General features: G+C 43.1%; 1 protein-coding gene across 2 annotated transcripts in view; it reads right to left on the bottom strand.

The window, feature by feature from the left end:
- Positions 1 to 17,993: 17,993 nt before the first annotated feature.
- Positions 17,994 to 25,796, bottom strand: part of NUP58 (nucleoporin 58) — a 31,020-nt gene continuing 23,217 nt past the window's right edge. For both annotated transcript variants that reach the window (XM_072134322.1, XM_072134323.1), the window contains 2 exons: positions 23,527 to 23,622; positions 17,994 to 20,925 (listed from right to left, as the gene is read on the bottom strand). In XM_072134322.1, the coding sequence (XP_071990423.1) occupies positions 20,756 to 20,925; positions 23,527 to 23,622 (266 nt within the window). In that variant the 3' untranslated portion in view covers positions 17,994 to 20,755. The remainder of the gene's footprint in view (positions 20,926 to 23,526; positions 23,623 to 25,796) is intronic.

Genomic DNA, 25,796 nt, shown 5'->3' with positions numbered 1-25,796 from the left:
TGGACATTATAAGGAGGGAGCTATAGAAAAGTGGACATTATAAGGAGGGAGCTATAGAAAAGTGGACATTATAAGGAGGGAGCTATAGAAAAGTGGACATTATAAGGAGGGGTCTACAGAAAAGTGGACATTATATGGAGGGGGCTACAGAAAAGTGGACATTATAAGGAGGGGGCAACAGAAAAGTGGACATTATAAGGAGAGGTCTACAGAAGAGTGGACATTATAAGGTGGGGTCTACAGAAAAGTGGACATTATAGGCACGGGTCTACAGAAAAGTGGACATTATAGGCACGGGGCTACAGAAAAGTGGACATTATAGGCACGGGTCTACAGAAAAGTGGACATTATAGGCACGGGGCTACAGAAAAGTGGACATTATAAGCAGGGGGCTATTATAAGGAGGTGTCTACAGAAAAGTGGACATTATAAGGAGGGGTCTACAGAAAAGTGGACATTATATGGAAGGGGCTACAGAAAAGTGGACATTATAAGGAGGGAGCTATAGAAAAGTGGACATTATAAGGAGGGAGCTATAGAAAAGTGGACATTATAAGGAGGGAGCTATAGAAAAGTGGACATTATAAGGAGGGAGCTACAGAAAAGTGGACATTATAAGGAGGGAGCTATAGAAAAGTGGACATTATAAGGAGGGGGCTACAGAAAAGTGGACATTATAAGGAGAGGGCTACAGAAAAGTGGACATTATAAGAAGGGGCTACAGAAAAGTGGACATTATAAGCAGGGGGCTATTATAAGGAGGTGTCTACAGAAAAGTGGACATTATAAGGAGGTGTCTACAGAAAAGTGGACATTATATGGAAGGGGCTACAGAAAAGTGGACATTATAAGAAGGGAGCTATAGAAAAGTGGACATTATAAGGAGGGAGCTATAGAAAAGTGGACATTATAAGGAGGGGTCTACAGAAAAGTGGACATTATATGGAGGGGGCTACAGAAAAGTGGACATTATAAGGAGGGGGCTACAGAAAAGTGGACATTATAAGGAGAGGTCTACAGAAGAGTGGACATTATAAGGTGGGGTCTACAGAAAAGTGGACATTATAGGCACGGGTCTACAGAAAAGTGGACATTATAGGCACGGGGCTACAGAAAAGTGGACATTATAGGCACGGGTCTACAGAAAAGTGGACATTATAGGCACGGGGCTACAGAAAAGTGGACATTATAAGCAGGGGGCTATTATAAGGAGGTGTCTACAGAAAAGTGGACATTATAAGGAGGGGTCTACAGAAAAGTGGACATTATATGGAAGGGGCTACAGAAAAGTGGACATTATAAGGAGGGAGCTATAGAAAAGTGGACATTATAAGGAGGGAGCTATAGAAAAGTGGACATTATAAGGAGGGAGCTATAGAAAAGTGGACATTATAAGGAGGGAGCTATAGAAAAGTGGACATTATAAGGAGGGAGCTATAGAAAAGTGGACATTATAAGGAGGGGGCTACAGAAAAGTGGACATTATAAGGAGAGGGCTACAGAAAAGTGGACATTATAAAGAGGGGGCTAGAGATACAGAGGGGCTAAAGAAAAGAGCATGTAATACGCTGTGGGGGCAGGATGTGGGCATTATACAAGGTTTCAGCCACTAATATTGTGGGGGCCTTTATACTTTGTGGAGTTATTATGGGGTGGTTTTAGGAGTTTGTGAACTGTAAATTTGACAAAACAATTAAATTTGCACCCTGGGGGACATTTATCATAAGTCTGGAAACTTGTGTCTTTTTGGGTGTTTTTTGTTTTTTTGTACGGTTTTGGGCTTGCCTGATTTATCTTAGTGGTTGATAAATGAGTCATGTGAGTTTGCTGTTTTTTTGAGACTTTTGTCTGAAAAGTTGCACAAAAATCTGAAATGTTTAAGCAGCCCCTTGCCTATGACTATGGTAACAAAAGTCACAAGAAAAGTCTCAAAAACGCTACAGTCGCAACAAAGAAATGAAAAAACAAAACCAAGCAGGTAGGTGAGCTTGCAGGTAGGCGAGCTTGCAGGTAGGTGAGCTTGCAGGTAGGCGAGCTTGCAGGTAGGCGAGCTTGCAGGTAGGTGAGCTTGCAGGTAGGTGAGCTTGCAGGTAGGTGAGCTTTCAGGTAGGTGAGGTTGCAGGTAGGTGAGCTTGCATAGGAAATACCTGGATTAAATAGATTTGATACATTGCAACAAAGCTTCAGCTGTTGGTCAGCTGTTTCTACAGATGTTTCTATTCACTGACAACATGCAGAAATATTACATTAGTGAAGAAATGAATCACAAGAGAATTAGACAGTCCAGAATGTCTCATTTTTCAATGTCTAAGCTTTTTTTTTGTATGTGAGTTAGAGAAAGCTGTGAGGCGGAGGTCCCGTGGGTTATCCAGTCCTCGCTGTTTGCTGACGCTTGTCTGGCCAACACCTGCCTGCAGTTAAAATCAGCACCTGACCACTTGATCGCGGGTCATAAATAAGCCTGTGACACAGGGCGCACCTATCCTACCAGGAGGTAGCCACAAGCATTGCTCAGCTGTTACTCTGGAGGTGACATTACGTGTGTCTGCTCCCCCGGAGGCCCACACACAGCAGTGGTGGAGGGAAGATAACTCTTCATTATTCGGGTGACATTTTCCAGACCTGGCTTAATTTCATATTATGTCATTCTTATTCTGCGCAGGAGGGTGTTTAAAGAACCTCTCTGTAACTTACTGAAAATAGATTTATGGCAAAATCCTGTGTAGTGGATGTGAGACCAGCTCCAGTGTCCTGGAAAGTGAAGTATGACTGCAGTAAGAAGTCCTCGGCTAGAAATATATGTCTAAGGCCACAAGACATTATTAACCCCAGTCTACATGATGGGAGCGTTAGTGGATCCAATAAAATTATGACTTAAACATATAAGAGACTTGAACTGAACTGTAAAGGTCAGGGCCGGTGCCAGCACTTGGGCAAGAGCTGCTGGGGGGCCCCAAGAGGCTGTACATAAGAAACCATGGAGTTCAGGGGACTGTATCTAATGAAGCCATAGGGGGTAAGGGGGTTTTATATAAAATACCCATGAAGAGGCTGTTTGGTATGAAGAACTAGAGAATTTAAGACTACTGTAATTTCTGAATTTTTAATGCAGCCATGTGAGTTTACTGCAAAGGGGCCCAATGAGGCTCTGTCATCCAGGGGCCTACAGAAACCTGGAGATGACCTTGGTAAAAGTAAATACACATAATTAGGATGAATAAAAATCTAAGTCTACAGTTAAATCCGCATTTAGTTTTGGTCGTTGTTGTTTTGACACAGATTTTTACTCGGACTTGCAGTTGATTTAAAGGTTGCGTTGTGATGCAGTTTTTGAAGCCAAATGCAGGAGTGGATCATAATAATAATAATTCCTTTATTTATTTATATAGTGCACACAGATTGCCAAATCGATCCCTATCCCCAATGGGGCTCACAATGTAATCAACCTACCAGTATGTTTTGGAGGACCCGGAGGAAATCCATGAAAACAAGGAGAGAACATACAAACTCTTTGCAGATGTTGACCCTGGGACCCCAGCGCTGCAAGGCTGTAATGCTTACCACTAAGCCACCGTGCTGTCCCTAATAATGGGTGATAATATATTACTGAGAGGTTCTACTCTCTGGATGATTCAATGAAAACAAGATCTAAAAAACTGAACGTGTGAACACCCCCAAAGAGGTTTTCCAAGACTCCTTGGGGATTGCAGCAGGGGTGGCAAAATGAAATAAAGTGTATATACCCTGCTTCAATCTGAAGGACAGGGCAGTTGTAGGGCAATATGTAGCAAACAACCCCCTTGAGCACCGCTTCTCATACACCCACAACCTTCACATCACACGTCGGGGTCCGACGTAAGGGTCCGACGCAGGTGTCCTGGATGGCGGTGTATGGGGGGGAAAGAAAGGGGTGCTGCAGCGATAACCACGCCTCTTTCACTCGTCTGGCACGCCCTACCTTCTCTGCCTGTCATCTCGCAGAAGGAAGATCGGGTCAGATGGGTGAAAGAGTCGTGGTTATTGGCGCAGCGGTGCATCCCGGATACCTACATTCCTCACCAGGTGTATAAGACGAACCCTTTTGAAAAATTTTTCAGGGCTGAAAAAGTCGTTTTATGGGCCCGGAAAATGCGTTACTATAAGAGCCGAGTGACGTACGTATAAATAATTTATCCCATTGACATCCTATAAGCCGTTGGACACGCCGCAGAGTTCGCCTCATATGTCGCAGTTTCATGGAAAAGCTGATAAATCGGCCGTTTCTTATTTGTTTACCGTACAGTAATGGATTATGGGTCTTAAGTGTGCGGCGCCAGATGCTGAATGCAGGTAAGAACATTTGGGAAGGTGTTGGAGATGCTTGATGTAAGACGATATCTTGAACTCGATTATGACTTGGTTTGTAGGGAAGAGATTTCCATTCAGTGTAATTCTCTGTGAATCGAGCCCATGGTGTTGTTGTCTTTGGGCTTAGTCCCATTTCAGCATTTTGTCCTAGGTCCAGGACGGCTTTTCCTTTGTCAGTGTTTTGTTTACGTGGATTATTGTGAGTGCCGAGAGAGAGGATGAAGAGGTAATCTTAGCTCTCTTGGCTCGTATACTGTACAGTGACTGCACCTACAGCGGAGAGGGCACCATCCTCTGTAATTATAGAAAGACATCACCTGGCAGCCGGTGGAGGTAAGTGCCCAGGTAATACCCTCCCATTGTTGTCCTACCAGTGAGGAGACTAAACAACTCTGCATGTCCAGGACAGTCAAAGCATTTAAACTCTACCTCACCTTAATACAAAAACGCGGATTCGTGGTTTTCCCGACGTGTTACCTGAATATTTCCAATTTGCGCCGATTTCCCCTGTATTGCCCAGGGATTTTGGCGCACGCGATCTGATTGTGGCGCATCGGTGCTGGCATGCACACAACGGAAATCGGGGGGCGTGGCCGAATGAAAACCCGACGGATTTGGAAAAACCGCCGCATTTATAAAAAAAAAAAAAAAAAGTGTTGCGGGACTCGCGCTTACCTTCACCAAGTATAGGCCAGTGAACTTCAGTGCATTCCAGCGGGCCTCGGCGGATTTCAGCGCAGCAGCGCCACCTGTTGGACGTCGGAGGAACTACCTTAGTGAATCGCCGGAAGACCCGAATCCTCCGCAGAGAACGCGCCGCTGGATCGCGAATGGACCGGGTAAGTAAATCTGCCCCAGTATGTGTACATGAAGAGTAATGAGCTGTAGCCTTCATTTTCAGCTCTCACCTCTGTTCTCTCTCTGTTTTTTGCAGTCCTCTATGTGCTGGTGTATGGAGACCTAGCTGCTGTGACTCACTGCGCCCCTCCCCCCTGCTTAGAGCTTCTATGTAATCTGACAGCTCAGTGAGTTTCTGTCCTGTTTTACTGGCAAGATGGAATTCAGCACATTTCAAATTGAAAATCAGATAAGGAAGACAGGAAAGAGCCAAAATACATAGAGATATTTCATAATTCATAGTGTTCAATTTGTCCTATAACTTTAGGAGAAGTTTGCTGAAAAGTAAGTGACCATTTAAAGAGGTTGGGAACTTTTAGGCATGGGCAATAGATTGCTAAAAACTCATTCTCCCTGTGCCAATAGCGGGTGCTAAAACCACTCACCTGTCACTTACCACTGGTCCCCACTTGTTTCCCTGGCTCTCCACGGCATCCATGAGTGGACGGGATCAGCAGATACCGTCTACTTTTTTAAATGGCTATACAGATTACGGCCAGATAGAGGACTGCACAATATAGGAATAGGATATAATAGGAATAGGATCGTGTTCCTACAGTGAGTGAGACAGAGAGGACGACCAGGAAGACAAAGAAGCGGACCACACAGGTGGATCAGGGCAATGTTGGAGAATTTGTAATGAAGGTAGGTTTGATAAATGTTTGTTAGGCTTCTCCCGGGTCATATTTAGATTAATTTAGTTTAAATTTGCCAGCCCCTTTAGGTTTCCCTAAATTGAGCTCAGTGGTTAGCACTACAGCCTTGCAGCGCTGGGGTACTGGGTTCAAGTCCCATCCAGGTGAACATCTGCAAAGAGTTTGAACATCTGCGACCCATGTTTGCATGGGTTTACTCCAGGTCTTCCGGTTTCCTCACACACTCCAAAACATACGGGTAGGTTGATTAGATCGTGAGCCCCTTTTGGGACAGGGACAGGAATTATTATGATCCACCAAGAAAACCTACTTTTAAGGTGAGGACCAAAGTTATATTCCAAGATTGAGAAAATTCCAGACAATTGCATGACTATTGGAAAACTTGAACATGGTGCCCCCTTATCCCCAAATCTGTGATATTGCCTTGACAAAAAAGCTGATGTTCCAAAGAGACCTGGATGCTTTCTAAAAAGTGAATATTTATGGAGATGAGTCATTGATAAAGGGATTTATTAAGGAATATTTCCCCTAATGGAGGTTAAGCTATGTCCCCACAAAGGGGTTTTAGCTTTGGTTATGATTATAGTTTGGATATATATTTTATGCCAGAGCATGTGACATATACTGGTATAACAGTATCATTAAAGAGAATAGAACAGAAGTGAACACTGGAAAAACATGAATATAACGCCCTCTAGTGGTAGATGGTAGAAAATCTACCATCAAAATCCATCATGATAAACCAGGGACACTTACTCATAGATCCAGGCACTGTGACTGTGGTAATCTAATTATATTTGTTATCTATGGCCTCCTTCATTCTAAAATAAACTTTTACTATTATGATAATTAACCAGAGGGGTTACCCTAGCCCCTTTGTGATCCGGCTTTACAGACTGTTATACGGTCTTACCCTCCCGCTGCTTTTTCCGCACTCGTGCAGTGAGCACTTCCTTCTGTAATCTCAGTGCTGAGGGAGCAGGGGGTACAGTGAGACAGTGTAACAGCCTTTTTCTGCAGAAACAAATTGTGCTTCCTGGTGGCACCATTTAATGTTCTGTGAAATGTTCTCTCTTTGACCACGCAACCAATATTTGCAAACATATAGACAACATAATACAAAATATACTGGGGCACATTTACTTAGCCGGTCCAGACGCAATCCCGCGGTGCGTTGTCTGCCGGGATTCACTAAGATCGTGCACGCAAGTTCCTGCAAGTGTTGCTGCTGCGCCGAGGTCCGCCAGAGTTCACCTGCTTCTTCCCGGTGCATGTGAGTGCTTGATCTTCTGTCACAAATCGGTTTTTAAATTCCGCGGTTTTTCCGAATCCGTCGGGTTGTCCGACGGCCACGCCCCCGATTTCTGTTGCGTGAAAAATCCCAGGGCAATTCGGCGCAAAACAGAAATATTCTGGAAACCTGACGAAAGTGCGGCGTTCGGACCCTTAGTAAATGAGCCTATATATATATATATATATATATATATATAAATAAATAAATATATATACTACTTCCCTCTTACATGCTGCCTTAAGCAGGGCACAATAGATGCTACTGACTATATGTAGTATGGGCTATAATATTGGTTTATAGGGGGTTGGGCACAGGAAGGAGGCATTACACTATGTGGGAGCCAATAAGGACAATACCATATCATACTATGTTTGGGGTGGAGTCAGGGGTGGGATAATGGGCGTGGTTTTGGAAAATGGGAGGGACTTTTTGTCACCTCTTTTTCTAGCCCAAAAGTTGGGAGGCGTGATTATGCTCCACACTGAACAACAGGACAAGGGATCTCTCATCTTTAATTCCTGCCGTGTATGTACCTGATGATATGAAATCACAGCATGCCTCCATGGAGTAGAAGTCCGTGGAGGTTGCTGTGATTTCATGTCATCAGATATATGCATGGTGTACAGTTTGATAATGTTAGGAGGCTAAAGAACCTTACATGCTGTCACAGGCTGCTGGATTGAACCTGAGGAGGCCATGCCCCATCTGACTTGTTCTAGATATCCCTGGATATACCAGACAAGATTATAAAGTTGATATATGGGGTTTTTATGGAAACAATTTTTAGCTAAAAGAAGGGTGTCATTTAGTTAATAGGGCTCTATAAGAACCTGCCTCTAGCTGTATATGTGAAAAATTTGGTGGCCGATTCCCTTTAGGTCTATGTTTTGTCTGAGATACGCTTGTAATCACTGCCATATGGATGGTCCGAAGATAGTCCATATCTACACTTTATATAAGCACAAAGCAGGAGATTTCATTCCCGTTATTTAGAACTACTGTAATTGCCTCCTATCCACCAGCCAAAGAGTTAATGTTTCCTGAATTCATGATTTGGAAACTCTTCCAAATCTCATCACAGACACTCGGAGCTTGGAGAAAGTCCATGTGCGCTGGTGGTAACATAATGAAAACCAGTAACACAGAACCGCGCATGTATGTGTGATCAATGAATTGCAGCGTTATAGCTTTCTACAAATCCTAGCATTGCCTTTAAAACGGCAGCAAGTCCTTAACCCCTTAACGACTTGGCCTTTTTTAGTTTTTTCACTTCCATTTTTCACTCCCCACCTTCAAAAATCTATAACTTTTTTATTTTTCCACATAAAGAGCTGTGTTATGGCTTATTTTCTGCGTAACAAATTGCACTTCGTAGTGACGGTATTCTATATTCCATGGTGCGTACTGGGAAGCGGGAAAAAAATTCCAAATGCAGTGAAAATGGTGAAAAAACACATTTGCGACACTTTCTTGTGGGCTTGGATTTTACAGCTTTCACTGTGTGCCACAAATGACACGTCTAATTTATTCTTTGGGTTGGTACGATCATGTGGATACCAAATTTGTATAAGTTTTATAATGTTTTCAAACATTTAAAAAAATTAAAACCTCTTGTACAAATTGTTTTTTTTTTATTTTGCCATCTTCTGGCGGCAATAACTTTTTCATACTTTGGTGTACGGAGCTGTGGGTGGTGTAATTTTTTGCGACTTTTGATGGCGTTTTCATTGCTATCATTTTTAGGACTGTGCGACCTTTTGTTCACTTTTTATAAATTTTTTTATATTTTCCAAAATGGCAAAAAAATGCCATTTTTGACTTTGGACGCTATTTTCCGTTACGAGGTTAAACGCAGTGAAAAACCGTAATTATATTTTGATAGATCGGACATTTTCGGACGCGGAGATACCTGATGTGTTTATGATTTTCACTGTTTATTAATATTAATATCAGTTCTAGGGAAAGGGGGGTGATTTAAATTTTTAGGTTTTTTAATTATAATTTTTTTTTTTTAACTTTTTTTTACTTTTACTTTTACTATTTTTCAGACTCCCTAGGGTACTTTAACCCTAGGTTGTCTGATTGATCCTACCATATACTGCCATACTGCAATATGGCAGTATATGGGGATTTTACTCCTCATTCATTACAATGTGCTGATAGCACATTGTAATGAATGGGTTAAAACGAGACTGCTTCGGGCCTTCGTGAGACCCAAAGCTGTCATGGCAACGGATCACCGCTCCCCGTGACGTCATCGGGGAGCGGCGATCCGCGCTCATTACCTCCGGCAGCATTACCGACGGCGATCGCCGTGAAAGCACCCGCGATCGGTGCTAGCACCGATCGTGGGTGTTACAGGTAAGCCTTTGCTGCAATATGCAGCAAAGACTTACCGGCTATGGAGAGGGCTCGGCCCGCGAGCCCTCTCCATGCACCGGGACCCGGCGCGCGCCGTACTAGTATGGCGCGCGTCGGGAAGGGGTTAAAGGACATCTACCACCAGGATGAAGGACAAGCACACTGACATACTGGTGTGTGCCCGCTGTGGAAGGATCTGCTCTTCTTTAAGCTTCTTACGCCATGGGTTTTTTTTAATATAAAAGCTTTTAATTATGAAAATGAGCCTGAGGGAGCCTATGGAGCCCTTCTGGCTCATTTGCATAATTTTTAAATCTTTTTTTTTCCTGAAAAATCAGGGCATAAGAATCTAAAAGAAGAGCGGATCCTGCCAGAGGGGGCACACACCAGTATGTCAGTGATCTTGGTTTACAATCCTTCATCCTGGTGGTAGATGTGCTTTAAATGATCCCCCTGGTTCTATTATTTACGTGTCATACACTCACCGGCCACTTTATTAGGTACACCTGTCCAACTGCTCGTTAACACTTAATTTCTAATCAGCCAATCACATGGCGGCAACTCAGTGCATTTAGGCATGTAGACATGGTCAAGACAATCTCCTGCAGTTCAAACCGAGCATCAGTATGGGGAAGAAAGGTGATTTGATGCCTTTGAACGTGGCATGGTTGTTGGTGCCAGAAGGGCTGGTCTGAGCATTTCAGAAACTGCTGATCTACTGGGATTTTCACGCACAACCATCTCTAGGGTTTACAGAGAATGGTCCGAAAAAGAAAAAACATCCAGTGAGCGGCAGTTCTGTGGGCGGAGGAGAATGGGGAGACTGGTTCGAGCTGATAGAAAGGCAACAGTGACTCAAATCGCCACCCGTTACAACCAAGGTAGGCAGAAGAGCATCTCTGAACGCACAGTACATCAAACTTTGAGGCAGATGGGCTACAGCAGCAGAAGACCACACCGGGTGCCACTCCTTTCAGCTAAGAACAGGAAACTGAGGCTACAATTTGCACAACCTCATCGAAATTGGACAGTAGAAGATTGGAAAAACGTTGCCTGGTCTGATAAGTCTCGATTTCTGCTGTGACATTCGGATGGTAAGGTCAGAATTTGGCGTCAACAACATGAAAGCATGGATCCATCCTGCCTTGTATCAACGGTTCAGGCTGGTGGTGGTGGTGTCATGGTGTGGGGAATATTATCTTGGCACTCTTTGGGCCCCTTGGTACCAATTGAGCATCGTTGCAACGCCACAGCCTACCTGAGTATTGTTGCTGACCATGTCCATCCCTTTATGAGCACAATGTACCCAACATCTGATGGCTACTTTCAGCAGGATAATGCGCCATGTCATAAAGCTGGAATCATCTCAGACTGGTTTCTTGAACATGACAATGAGTTCACTGGACTCAAATGGCCTCCACAGTCACCAGATCTCAATCCAATAGAGCATCTTTGGGATGTGGTGGAACGGGAGATTCGCATCATGGATGTGCAGCCGACAAATCTGCGGCAACTGTGTGATGCCATCATGTCAATATGGACCAAAATCTCTGAGGAGCTTCCAGCACCTTGTTGTATCTATGCCACGAAGAATTGAGGCAGTTCTGAAGGCAAAAGGGGGTCCAACCCGTTACTAGCATGGTGTACCTAATAAAGTGGCCGGTGAGTGTATATCGCAGAGCTGAAGACAGTCTATGTTCCACCATATGGTAGAAAGACTAGTGTCAGGGGTACAAAGTAGGGAAAAATGTCTAAAATGTCTTAGTCTTTGTTTTCTGGAGAAACCAATCACATTGAAGCTTTCATTTTTCCAGAGTAGAATTAGACATGAAAGCAGCACTGTGATAGGTAGCCATGGGCAACAAGACTGTTACCCTCTTAGACCAGGTGACAATGGGCTACATTGTTTATAGGTAACACATACTTGTGACTGTTCCCTATGGAACGTTTTTGCGGACAATGGGCTCGGCCACAGATTACACAAAATCAGACTGCAAAAATGGAGCAGCACATTGTGACTGCCTTTACCTTATCCGTTACTTCTGGATCCTCCAATGACCTTGAACCAATGTGAATTTCACCTTTTTGATAACAGAAAACAGACATAACGGGAAAAATGTGGAAACTTAGAGAATGTTTCTAAGCAGTTTTTATGATATTTTAGAGCATTTATTCCCTTTTCCAGTGAGTCATCCATATGTGATACCAGAGGACGGGCCACAAAGTGAAATATGCAACTTCTGGAGGCTCCGAAAAAATAGGATGATGTGATTCTGCTCAGGATTTTGTGCAGATAACATTCCTACCAAACCTCACATGTCCTGTCAGCAAAGGGATCATGCAGAACACAAAGCTTTCCTAATGTGCTGAGCCAAAACATAATAAAATTGTCTTCTCTAACACAAGCGGAGGTGAGACGGAAGTAAGGAAAGTATCAGCGGAAATATGAAGGATCTTGGTTTTTTATAGACTTACGTTTATCTGCATTGCACTGCCATAGTCTCCAGAGTTGTAATGCTTCCAACCAGTCCTTAGGAGAGGAAGACCCGACAGCCTGACATACACTGCCCCCTACTGGCCCTGAACTTGACATTACACAGTTATGTAATATGGCTACGTTCAGGTTTGCGTCTTTCTGTTCGTTTAGCAGTTTCCGATTTTTCAAATAACGGATTGTAATTTCAACAGATTTATTAATGGATTCTAAAGGTACAATGTATCTGTTTCAGTTCAAATAAAGCAATCCCCTTGCTTCCAGTTTGTTAGTTTTTGTTTTGTTTTTTAAAGCAATCTGTTACGAAAATGTATATTTTATTTTGCTGAGCATTTTCTGTCTGAAAACAGATAGGTGGATAAACTGATACAAAACAAGACCATCCGTCTCCCATAAAAACCAATGTTGAATTAAGGCCGGAAAAGTGCCTTCCGTTAACCATGGGCAAAATATTGATGCAGTTTACATGCAGGTAGCAGCCATAGCAGCTGTTATGGGGCCCACAGTGTCAGGGGGTCCCGGCATCCGATCTGCATAGCATAAGAATGGAGGATGTGCATCATTATATACATATTATGCTGCACATTGTACAGTATATGTTTATAACAGTGCACATCTTCCACAGTACACAGCTGATCCAGGCACTCAAGTAGGGGGGAGACTTGCCCCATGTGGTCAGCAGCTATTGGGGCAAATCTGTGTAAGTGTATAAATGTGTGTATGCAAATATGTATGTAGGGAGTAGTGGGCCCCATTCAGAAGTGTGCTATGGGGCCCTGCCTCTCCTAGTTATACCCCTGGTAACATATACTAACAAACACCATTACTAATCCATTGAAATTATTAGAGAAAAAAAAAGATCAGTCATCTGTTATTAACATTGCCATAGGGAAAATGAAAAACGGAAGGCAGAAGTGAATCCATAATATAGAAGAGGTGCAGCTCTTTCCATCCACATGGGATGATGACTCCATTGCTGAACTTCCATAATGGAAATGTATCCATGGCATTGAGTGTAGGATATGAATCTTGGATTTTAATTTCTATGCATATGTTTCAGTTTCTTGTAATGATTAGGCATGATGTCCATCATTGATTTGGCTAAAGTGATTACTCCCAGGGCCGGTGCCAGCACTGGGCATACCAGGGCAAGTGTCAAGGTCCCGAGCTGCTTGGGGGGGCCCACAAGAGGGTGTACATATGGAATAGATGGGGGTGAGGTGGGGCTGTATCTAATTAATCCATAGGGGATGTGGGGAGCTTTATATAAAATAACCATGAGGGGGCTGTTTGGGATGATAAACACGGGAATATTTTAGGGAACAGGAGACTATATTAGTTTCAGAATTTTTAATGCAGCCACATGAGTTCACTGCAAAAGAGGCCAACTGAGGCTCTGTCACCCAGGGGCCTACTGATACCTGGAGCCAACCCCGATTACACCTAGCTCTCTCCTATAGATGCATGCTCAGCCTCAAGTCCTGCTGTGTCCTCAGTGGAAAGAAGAGAACAAGCTGCTTCTGAAAACAGAATATTAGAGGTGAGTCCACAAATGTCACGAGCCATTCCTCGTCCACGGGCACCATCAGTAAGCAAAGAGCAAGGACTGAGATTGACAACCTATGGGGCCAGAGACATTCACCATATGGCACTGTATTAGAAATGGGAACGTTTTACTAATCCGCCAAAATTTGGCTGTTCTATTTGCTGCGATCTGGCAACCATGATGAACTCCACATTTACGATGTGGGCTGAATGCAACAAAAGGACATTGCTTACCAGAAAAATCGTGTGACCATAGTCCTATGGGGAGGCAGTGACCTATAGGATCAGACTGCTATGAAAAAATCCAGCTCACATTATTGACTCTCTAGCGTGGACTGAATGGGGGAGATACATAATGCTTTTTCTCCACCAGTTTGGAGGTCGGACGGGGCACATGGGTCAACTATATTCTCCATTGGGATAAAATCTCCGCCAGGTCGGACCCTTCCGGTCCCCCATATGGCTCAATAAACAGACTAAACACTGTAGACCCATGGATCCAAAACACTGACCACGGATCCGTTATTTGAGTCCTGAGAACAGTACGTGTTCCTAAATAAAGAGTTATACTGCGCACCCCATGGTGTGAGCTTTCTGTCTTATATAAGAACCAGCCCTTCTTCCGGCAATGTCTCCCACACAAGCCACTTGCTCTTATCTGCTGAGGAATTTGGGAATTGTTGGGTTTGATTTGTGCCTCATAAATAGCCGTTATTGGTGTTCTCGCAGCACCTTGATGGACTTGGCCCTCACCACAAGAATCCCCAGCCGTTATCCGGTCTGGGTGTATGGAGGCATCTTGGCTTTGAGTGACTTCATGCTGGAGCTTACACATGGAGTCATGGCTACACGGGGCCACCGTTACATAGCAAATAGTTTTAGGTATTGGCTGTGGAGATCTGTGTAACCATACCTTTGTTGCTATGTTATAGCAGCACGACTGTGAATTTTTTTTTTATTTTTTTTTATATAATTTAGGATTGTAGCTGGACTTGGTGAGCTGGTGTGTGAGGTTTCTACATTGTACACAGTACAGTCCCTCTCTTCTGTGGGTTCATTCAGACGGATGTGTCAGCAAACAAAATCCACATGTGTGATATTCACGTGCAGTTTGTATTGTATCCAGATGTGTTTTTTTTTCATGTTGGCAAAAAATAAAAAAGTGGGTTTCTAATCTACTTTTTGCCATGCCCAGTTGGTTGCCTAGCAACATTTGAGATAAAAATGGACCGAAGGTGTCATCCGTGCCCTGTCCGCTTTTTTGGCAGATCCATATGGAGGTCCGTGGTCTGCATGTGAGGAAAAAGTTTCACAGTCTGAACATCAATGAACAAAAACAGAGACGTGAACAGACCCAAAGAAATCAATGGGTCAGTTTGGTATCCATAAAAAAAACAAAAAAACATACTAAAAAGAGGTCTCAATGAGCACTAAAGGCTGTTTCTGGTTGGATACTACAGGGACTGTGCAGTAGTTTGAATAGAGAGATGAAAAAATTTAGCAGTGTGAGGACATTTTCTCAATGCTTCCAGTCCAGCTACAATTCTGGAATATAAATGCATTTTTTTACGGTCCCGCCACTATTAACAACATACATAAAGTAAGTTTACAACAAATCTCCAGCGCCAATAGCTAATACTGTCTGCAGCTTTGTATGGTCAAAACTGCTGACAGATTCCCTTTTAGCACAACCTTTCTTATAAACCCCAAGAAGTAAACATATTTTTACTAAATTTAAAAAAAAACAAAAAAACAGCTAAAGTCCACAGAACATTGGAAACTACACTCGGGTTTCACAGTCTCTATACATTTCCAGGAGAAAACCTCTGACACGTGTGGATGTGCAACTTTTATAAAGCGAGAAGGGTGAACCGGGAGATACAAGGGAGGTCTCCGTGACTCAGCTGCATCTTTGGCAAGACCTTTTATTTTTTTATAAAAACACTTTTTCTTTGTTGGGTTATAAGCTACGGGATCCAGTTGTGAAGTTGCTATGTCAAAACCTGCTTTTTCCCATTTCTTCTCTGTATGCAACACTATTGCCCGACTTGAGAATGGTAAATTTGACAGCTATGGAACTCATTAGGGAAAACACATAAGCACCAGTTTTCGGGCGTACAAGCACCAAAATATTTGCAATTACTTTCCCCTTTACATCAGCATCATGCCAAGTGGGCATGGAGGAGTATGGAAATCAGGGCGTTCCTTCCTTGTGGGTGCAGGTGACCGTTCAACCTTGAAAGGGCTGGGGTAATAGTGCAATTCATATGCCAACCCTAGCTGCCCCCCGGAGACATCAGGAGGCCGGGGAGACGGAGAGCGGGGCTTACAGCACCGGCACATTATTAATGTCCCCCATTTAGTGCATACATAATAGCAGGGTTTCTTTGTCACATGCATTACAGCTCAGATCTACTAAAAAGAACCGGATAGGGAGCGAGGTCTAGCATTGTGCATAAGTCACCAGGGCACAATGGGGAGTTTATTGTAAATGGATGAGATGTGTCCGGGAACAAACTGTTACAGGTCGTTCAAACTTTATGAACCTTGCCAATACCAAAGAAATAAAAATATATGAAGCAAAATTACAGTTTGTGATGTAATTAACAAGAACACTGAACTTACAGACCGTTATAGGACACTTATGGCATTAGATAATTTTTTTGTTTTATTACTCCCAGGTCCATATACAGAACACACGCATGCTCAGCTTGAGCCAAGTATGCATGCATACAAGGGAGTGCCAAATGATAGAAATCGTACATTTCCAGCTCCGGAACACCGTACATTGCATGGAATGGCAATGTATCTGGCATTCCTCCATCACATTCAGGTTAGAGATGACCTTCAAAGTATTCGCCTCGATATTTCACTACAGTATCTCGCAAGCTGCAGGGCCGGTGACATGGGTCAGAAAAGCTCAACTCTCTCCTAAAGCAAAGCTGTGAACTTGTGCCAAAATTGCACTCACCGCTCCCTTAAAAGCTCACGGTTGTAGAGTTAGAATTTGCCTAAAACGTCATAAAGGCCTGGGTAATGTGTTATATACATGGAATGACGGCTCACCCTTGTATGACCAAGTCACTGCAGGGTCTTCTGATCCGGAGTGGTCTGATCCATCTCTACACTATGACAATGTAGTGTACAGCAATGGAGGAACGGCACAGAAAAATAAATCACTTACCTGCTAAATCCACCACCGGTGGTCTGGGTTTACTTGGAAATCTGCTCACATGACCACTGAGAGCCCATCGATGGACACAGCTGCTAGATGGGACAAGACCGCTGAGGCCAGTGACTAGCTGCAGCCATCACATGGGTCATTATAGCTGGGATAATCTCAAAGAGAACCTGTCAAAAGGTTTTACCCCCAGTAAAGTACCAATACCCTCAAGTACAATATGAAATAGATTTTTTTTTTTTATGGGAATGAAATATAGAAATTATAACCCAAAGTTAGGCAAATATGACTCTTCTCAATTTCATTTTCACATGAGATGAGTCAAGTTTGGTGGCTGCAGAAGGAGTGTCACTTGAGAAGCCCCTATCTTCTATAGTACGCAGAAAGATGCTTTGTGGGTCGTATTAAAGATAAAAATCTCGTCTTTCAAAGATTTGTGAGCAACATACCCGAGATACAGGCAGCTATAGACATAATTGGAAATGTAAGCTACAGATAAAGATCCAGTTCCCACCATGTTTTTACAAGTATCTCCAGGTCCGAGCTTATAGAATCACTGGGGATCTGAAAGATGAAATTCTTAGCTTTCAATAAGACACAAAAAGCATTTTTCTAGGTGCTACAGGACAGAAGATAGGGGCTTCTAAATTGACACTCCCCTTGCAACCACTAAACTTGACTCATCTTGTGCGAAAATTGGATAAGAAGAGTCATATTCACCTTTACCTATGAAATAAAATCTCTAAACTATTGAAATTTCACATACAAGAGATAATCTGAGAAACACATTTGATATAGGTTCTCTAACAAAAAATTATCTTATAGCCCTTAATTCTAGCACAATACACACTAAAAGCCACTACTACTATGGCAGACCCTCCCATATATTACAGGGTAGGTACTTTTAGAGTTACTGCAGGGGAAATGTGCCTAGAAGTCACTCCTGGCATCAATGATACCAAGCTTCCATTAGAGATATTAGACCCTTCAAGTTGTCGGAGATAATATATATGTCAATGATGAGTATTTGTGATGTATGGGTGGTCCTCGCCAGTGTTATGTACTTGTGCCATGCTTTTCATGTTTGTGGTGTCTCTCATGATATGATTACATCTTTGACCCTCTGATGCCACTGTCCATCCATGACTATCCCCCCGCACCCAATCAGAAGACTTCGTTTCCTTTCCTGACCCGCAGAAAGACCATCATGCGTGTAACTCGGCACCACGACTTGTACTTTACATTCTTTAATCGCATTTTTTTTTCCATAAAAGAAATATTACAAAAATAGGTGAGAAAAAGCAGACGTGCTACAAAACGTTCACAATGACTTACACTCCAGTTCATATACATATTGAGAATGTAGTACATGTACAGACACCATAGTGAGAACATGCGCCAGGAGTTACTCATCCTGTATTACTGGTATTAATAAAAAATACACAGACTTCTATCATAAGGAAAAATTATCATTCAGAAGCCAAAATCTGGCGGGCGGGACAACAGACACTGTGACCGGAGACATCCTAATGTCCACACTATGGATGCAGACTTGTGCAAAAGTAGTAGGCCTCTCTCTCATAGGGCAGTACAAGAATGGGGCAATAATAGAGTGACTGTGTATGGATCGGGTTTATAAGGGTAGAAATTACAGTAACCATAGAAAGCCATGATGAACAGGGGGGAGGCACAGCCATATCTCTATGTGAACAGAACCTAAGAATTGTCATCACTTTTAGCATCCAAAGAAGTGTGTGTCAACAATACTGACCTCCAAACTGAAGACTGAAATGTATAGAGGATGGGTTGTACCGCAGGATAGAGGATAAGGCGATTGGTGAGGGTCCAACTGACGTATACAATAACGGCCCCCGCTAGAGAGTAATGGGTGAGGGGCGGCAGGTCCAGATCATTTCTATACTATGGGAGTGTCAGACATTGCAGAGCACGGAGCTCAGTTCTATGCAGCACTCGCATAGACAGAGGATGGGATTGTTGGAGATAACAGAGTGCTGTGCTCAGTAATTTCTGACACTTCTTTACTACAGAATAGATTGTCAGGACACATGCCAGACCGGTAACGTCACCCTTAAGTTCAGGGGGGATCCCAACAGTTGGACAATCGCCAATCAGCTACACTGTGGAGAGAGGATTACTTGCAAGGTGCATGTCGAATCCAATTGTTGTTTCCCCCAAGTACCACAGCTGCAAGTGTCCAGGAGTTGGCACTGCCCAACTGAATGGCAGATGCATGGTCAATGAGAGGACAGCTTTACACCCATCACTAAGAGCTCGAAGGGGCATTGATGTAGACTCCTTGGGCCACCTCTCGGACATCATGGCACCAGGATCTATTTAAAAAATTACTTTTTTTTGTCATATTTCCAGGGCTCTCCCGATAACCTCTTTACATCTGCACATCCCCTATAGGGGTCACAACCCCATTACGATGCTCTATCCGGACAGACCCATTGTCAGTGGATGGATTTCACATCTAGTGCAACATTGGATGTTTCCTCTGTAGATGGAAACTAAGTGATAACATAAAACTGTGAAATTTACCCTAATACACGTCTCAACTATAACATATAGGTGTAAGAGGAAATCCATACTAATTTATATAAGTACTGACACCTTATTAAAGGGGTTGTCCAGGATCAGATACACATGGCTGCTCTTCTCAAGGAACAGCACCATACTTATACATAAATGTTATAAATAGGTTCTGACCCCTGCAATAAACAATGGGATCGAGCTACAATATCAGACACAATGATACCCATGCAAAAGGGGGGTAGAGCGGTTTCTAGAAGAAAGCAGCCATGGCGTTTTAATTTTCCTTTCTGGACCACCCCTTTAAATAAGAACATTTTTTTTTTTTTTTTAAATTGGACGGACAGCCGAGAGGGGTCACCTTTTGCTTTTAGTGACAACACAAAACGATCATGAACATCTATAGTTTTTTTCTTTTGGGTCAGAAAACATGGCTATGACTGCACCAACCTGTAGTAAGAGGATCCTAATTTAAGGGGAGCAACAGCCTATACACAGCAAAGGTTTTGTAATACTTAAGACCTAAAAGGTTCAAGCAGATCTATAGAAATACTTTACCACTGAGGCAGAGAGACACTCGTGTACACTGAGTTGCTGTCCTTTTCATTTTTGCAGGGAAGACAAAACACATTAAAAAGGGTCCCATTCATCAGGAAAATGGGAGTCTAGTCTGGCTACATCATGTTATAGAGCGGGAGGGGTTGAGCAGATTGTACATACTGACCTATATGCAGGAAGCATGTTATAGAGCAGGAGGAGCTGAGCAAATTGTACAATACTGACACACATGCAGGCAGGATGCTATAGAGCAGGAGAGGGTGAGCAGATTGTACAATACTGACACATATGCAGGCAGGATGCTATAGAGCAGGAGAGGTTGAGCAAGTTGCACATACTAACCTATATGCAGGCAGCATGTTATAGAGCAGGAGAGGGTGAGCAGATTGTACATACTGACCTATATGCAGGCAGCATGCTATAGAGCAGTAGGAGCTGAGCATAATGTACATAGTGTCATATAGGCATGCAGCACATTAGCGAGAAGAAAGAGAAAATATAAAGAGCTACAGATAGAAACCTGTGCTTATCATTAGCAGCAAAAATCACTGCCAATCACCAAGAAGGACCGCCCACTGGACTCCACAATACAGAAAAAGAATAGGTTTTATTCAATAGCCAGGAGTGAATCTTTTCCCAACTCCTCCATCTCATGACATGATATCAGTATATTAGACTACATTTTCCATGTAACAGGTTCCCTTTGCTCACTTCCGGACATGAACATAATCGAGGGTGGGGGTGGGGGAAAAACAAAATTTGAAAAAAAAAAACTTTATAAGCCTCTTGGGCAACAATTACAGCACTTGTTTAGAAAAATAGATCTTTTTTTCAAAATGTAACTAACTACACGATATTGTCTAGAACGTCTATCTTTTCCCTCGCTTGTTTCCAGCTGGGGGCTTCTTAAGCTGTAGCAGCTGTGATCCAGTCCCAAAACCCGCCGTCGAGGAGTTAGATACTCCGAAGGTTAAGCCAGCTGATGCATTGATCCCGGGATTGCTGAAGTTAAATCCAGATGTAGATGAACTGCCAAATCCTTTAGGGGATAAAATACATTTGAAACCATTAATTTAAGTGAGCGAAGGGTTTCCATTTAAATAACTCTACCCTAGCCAAAACATCAGATACCATTCCCTCCACTTATGTTGCACCGTGGAACAGTTACGTCTCTTTCGGCGTGTGAACTCATGAGTGACAAAACATCACGAGAGAAAAAAAAAAAAAATATATAAGTTATTTAAAGTGAACCCCCATCACTTAAAGAAATGAAGTTTCATTTGCTTCTGACATTCCCTTGGGCTTATACACAAATTGTCAGAACTAAGGACACCGTCCCCGCCTGCCCTAAACCAGTAGGACACCTTCCAAAAATCTCTTAGTGACTCGGTGAGGCTCTGCCAAACGGCTTACAAATCCATGGGAAAATTAGTTTCTTGGATGCAAAATGACCCCTTGCACATATTTAAGTGACAGGTTCACTTTAAATCTGGGAGGACAAGATGGAGCACACGTAAATAAGACGAGAGGAACTAAGAGGTTGGGGTCACGAGAGATCAGCGATCACTTGTGCAAATGTAACGCATGGCACCGCCATCAATCCCTCACACATGGCTTGACATGCTTGACATTACCGGGCATGTGAGCTGCATTACACATTATATTTTCATGAATGTCACATCCAAAAAGAAAAATTGATGGGACTTTTCCCTGTTTATGTAACGTGAAGCTACAGAGTTTTTTGACAGGGGACGTTGAGTCTAGCCATACATTACCCCTGTAGTATTCTGGCAAGTGCCCACCATTCAAAGGTGGGCCATGACCTCTAGGGTAAGACCCATTCACTTCAATAGGAGCTGAGGCTGCAGTTACTAAGAGCTGCCACTGCACTGTATATTAACAGAATACAATCAAGCCTAGCTCCTTTCAAAGCGCAAATCAAACGCTGTGTGTGAACTCGGCCTTAAGCTCTGTACTCTGCGTCTCAGTGAATGTATAATGGATAAATCATTAGTTGTGGGCCATAAACCCCCCGATGAAAGCATGTACATGCTTTCAGGCCGCAAACCTATGCAGATTTTTAGTTGTGTTTACAGTGCGCTAACAATATGTTAATGCTCATATTATATTACGTGAGTGAACACAATGTTAACACTGTGAACACCACTGAATTGCCTTTACAATATGTGCGAGACATTGCCCTAGGCTGCATTCACATGCTGTGTTTGAACTGCATTTAGAAACCCAATCCTAGTGCAGCAGGTGAAATGTGTTTATACCTGAATGCTTGTATTCGGCAAGAAGCGAAAGGTGGTATGTACGGTTTACTGCCAAAAATTTACATTTTGTTCACGATCACAAACTTTTAGATCTCCTAGATCGGGCACAGCACTTGAATTGCGCAAGTAAACAAAATTCAAACGCAATGTGTGAACACAACCTTAGTGTAAATGTGCACAGTTTGGCCTATATGCAGATTTTTAGGTGCTAAATGCTGTGAGTAATATTTGGTTGCAAACAAGGGCCGTGTGTGAGGTCCACTCGTGCCAATGACATCAACACCTGCTCTATAATTGACAGTCGGTTCGCACACAGGAAACCACAGTTGTGTGTACAAACCCATAGAAATACATGGGGATGTGTGCTAGCCATTAAAGCAACCGTTAGCACATGTGAACAAAACAGCATTCAAGTCTATGATTAGACACTTTTCTATTGCAAATTCATGACTGGACCACCTCGCCCCTACACAGACTTCAGGTAGGAGATATACTAACAACAAGTAGCTCCTTATGCTACAGATGTGGTTGGCCATTGGTCAGGGTTAGCGTGTAAAAACAAAATTTCCCCTGTAGTGACTGCATGTGTCCCAGGTGAGAGCAGTTCCCGGGGGTCTTCTTGAGGCAAGACCCAAGGCAATTGCTCACCACTTGGGGAATTTTAATTGAAGACAAATAAGTGAGAACATAGAAAACCTGTACCTGTGTCTTAGGTTGGGTTCATATCACGTTATTTGCTATACATTGTAAGGACACATATGGAGGATGTTGATGTGTCCTTAATACGTATGACAAAGACGTATTGCACTGTACGCATATACAGTGGGATATATTGCCCGGGGACCCTCCCTCCCCCTGAATGCTGGGGGGAACTGTGTATATTTGTTGGCTGCTGCCGATGAACGGGATGTTCCCCCAAATAAGGACAATGACATCACTGGGTCCTCCCTCCTGCCATGCAACATATGCGCTCAGCGGGGCATCGGTGAGAGATGCAATACGCTGCATTCGCTCCCCGTAGCCGACCATTGGCTCCACTGAGCACATACCTCGCTCAGGCAGAGGATGTAGGATTGAAAGACGTAACTTATAATGTCTTTCCATCCTGCACTTTTGGCATCAGGAGGAAAAGTGATCCGACAGAGGCAACGGCCATGCTTCCGTCAGACACCATTTGTCACTGTACACACTAAGCATATACGTCAGGTGCTTTCCCAACATATACGCTTAGCGTATACAAAACACGCAATGTGAACCCAGCCTTAGCCAGTGATGTAAGAATTTCTTATGATCTATAGGAGGCAACTTACATAAGGTGTCATTACACAAAGCTGCTGAAATAATATGCACACAATACAAACCTGCGCTCAGGCTTCCAGATGGTTTATTTGCAGTTCCAAAGCCAAAGGTGGAGGCCCCAGAGGTGTTACCTCCAAAAGCAGAACTACTTCCAAATCCTAGTGGGACAGTATTAGACAAAACACATGGAACATCATTTGTAACAAGAGACATCTACAAGGGTTATCCTACAACACACACAACGATAATGAACGGCAACAATTCGTTAAAATAGCCAAGTTAAAGAGGAAGGGGGAAAAGGGGCTTTGAGACAAGTCTATATAGAAAGAAGCACAGGTCTGGTCACCCGGGGCTCCTAAAATGAATACTACAGGTAAAAAGTTCATCTTGTGTTATGCCTTGTGCAGGGGGTAGAACACAAGCAGCAACAAAAAGTCCATATACACAAACATACACATTATTGGGGAGATTTATCATCGCGTTTCTGAGTTAAACCTGTTCTAGTTGCCCATGGAAGCCAATCAGAGATCAGTTTTAACTTTATAAACAGCTGTGGGAAGATGAAAGCGGAGCTCTGATTGGTAGCCATGGGCAATTAGAACAGTCCCACTCCCCTATAGCTTTTTGATCCATTTACGTTGTAATTTTGCTTGGTTGTGGGCTGTGGGACTGCACGTGGCTAAAAACACAGGTGTATGGGTTCACACAACGCGTCTCAAACTCTTTGAAAAAAACATTTGGAATAATTCACTTGTGTTTTACCAAACTGCATAAACTTTGCAAACAGGGGGGCATGTGTTATATGACGTGTTCCTATATAAACAGCCCCAAAGCAACTGTCCAAGTAAACTCTGCTGTCCGGTCTTTGTTACAAGGTGCGACAACTTAATAATATGACCGGCTTCTGCCAGTGGCAATTGTGCACATTGTGAAATGATAGTAACAGACCTTAGAGGGAATCACCCAGCAGTTTTGTAGTAGCAGCAGACAGCGTTAGGCATTATCCATGGAAATCTGTGTAATCGCACCATTGTGTGTGTTGTGTGTAGTGCTCAGTGGGAGTTATAATCCAGCTCTGTAAGGGCTCTGGGCGGGTCCATCACCCCCTTTCTGCTATATGGACTGCTCTACTCCACAGTCCGTCCCCCAGCTGTATCAGGATTTTGATAGGATACTTACAGCAGTCACTCACAGAGGGGAGGGGCTGTGGAACAGTTTATTAATAAGGGCAGAAAGCTCTTCAGGGTGAAAGACCCGCCCAGAGCAAATGTAGGAGCAGAAAACCAGGATTATTCTTCACTTTTTAAACTCCTTTCACTACTTACAAGACACATTACACAACTCTTTACTAATATCTAGCACTGTCTACAGTTTATGGTGATCAAAACAGATTATTGAATCCCTTTAAACTTTGCATAACCATTTAGAAGGACACAGCATAATAAGGTTTACATTACTCAGCTCTACCGCTGACCTCTGAATAGTATGGAGTAAAATGAGCAAAGATAGTGCCAAAGAAAAAGCAGTAAGAGTGAGCAGAGGTTACGGCACAATACTCAGAGGCGCGCTAATGCCATGCAGATAATCTATGTAAAATAAGATGACCTATAACCATCCTACTGACCGGGACATACTTCATTAAATGACAATATACATACATAACCAATTATTTTTTCTCTCAGACCGGCCCATCACTTAGACAGCCCACCGATTTTTAGACATCTCCATGCAATCCCTTATATGTCCTGCAGAGGCACTGCAGGCAAACTAAACATGCAAAAAGTTTATTCTTGGTCACGTCTTGAGTTTCAGAAATAGACTAATTGATAAAGAGAGCAAGGTAAACCCCAACGTAAGTGGAATACACGCATAGAATCTGTGGTTCACCCCTGGAGGATATTTTTCCCCCTTTCCCGCTGTTATTCTGTGCAGTACATCAGATAAAAATCTCACTTCATTGAAAGTACCGTGACCTTGCGCTTCCCTTGTTCCGAGCCCGGCATGTGTACATGAAGCTGTAACCTCGCACATGATGCCATTATTACACGCAGGGGTTTTACTGCCGCGTGATGGCAGACAGCTGCGACCGCTGCTCTCCCCTACTCCCACCCTAAAACAATGTTTTTATGGCAAAACCACATGTTTTATATGGCTATAAAATACTGTTCCAATTGCTAGAGCAAAGAATCAGCGGAGCCAAGACGACATAAGCCTATGCAGGAGGATGGAGAGCCACAAGGCTAAGAAGAACAACATATAGATAGAAAATCTAGTGCATAAATGATGCAGATTTGGCAAAAGGCTCAGCCTTATTTAGTTCGGTGTACCTGCA

This window comes from Engystomops pustulosus, chromosome 2, assembly GCF_040894005.1.
Source record: "Engystomops pustulosus chromosome 2, aEngPut4.maternal, whole genome shotgun sequence".
NCBI classification, from domain to species: domain Eukaryota; kingdom Metazoa; phylum Chordata; class Amphibia; order Anura; family Leptodactylidae; genus Engystomops; species Engystomops pustulosus.
Note: the sequence above shows the minus strand (reverse complement) of the source record. Positions and strands in the feature narration are given on the sequence as shown.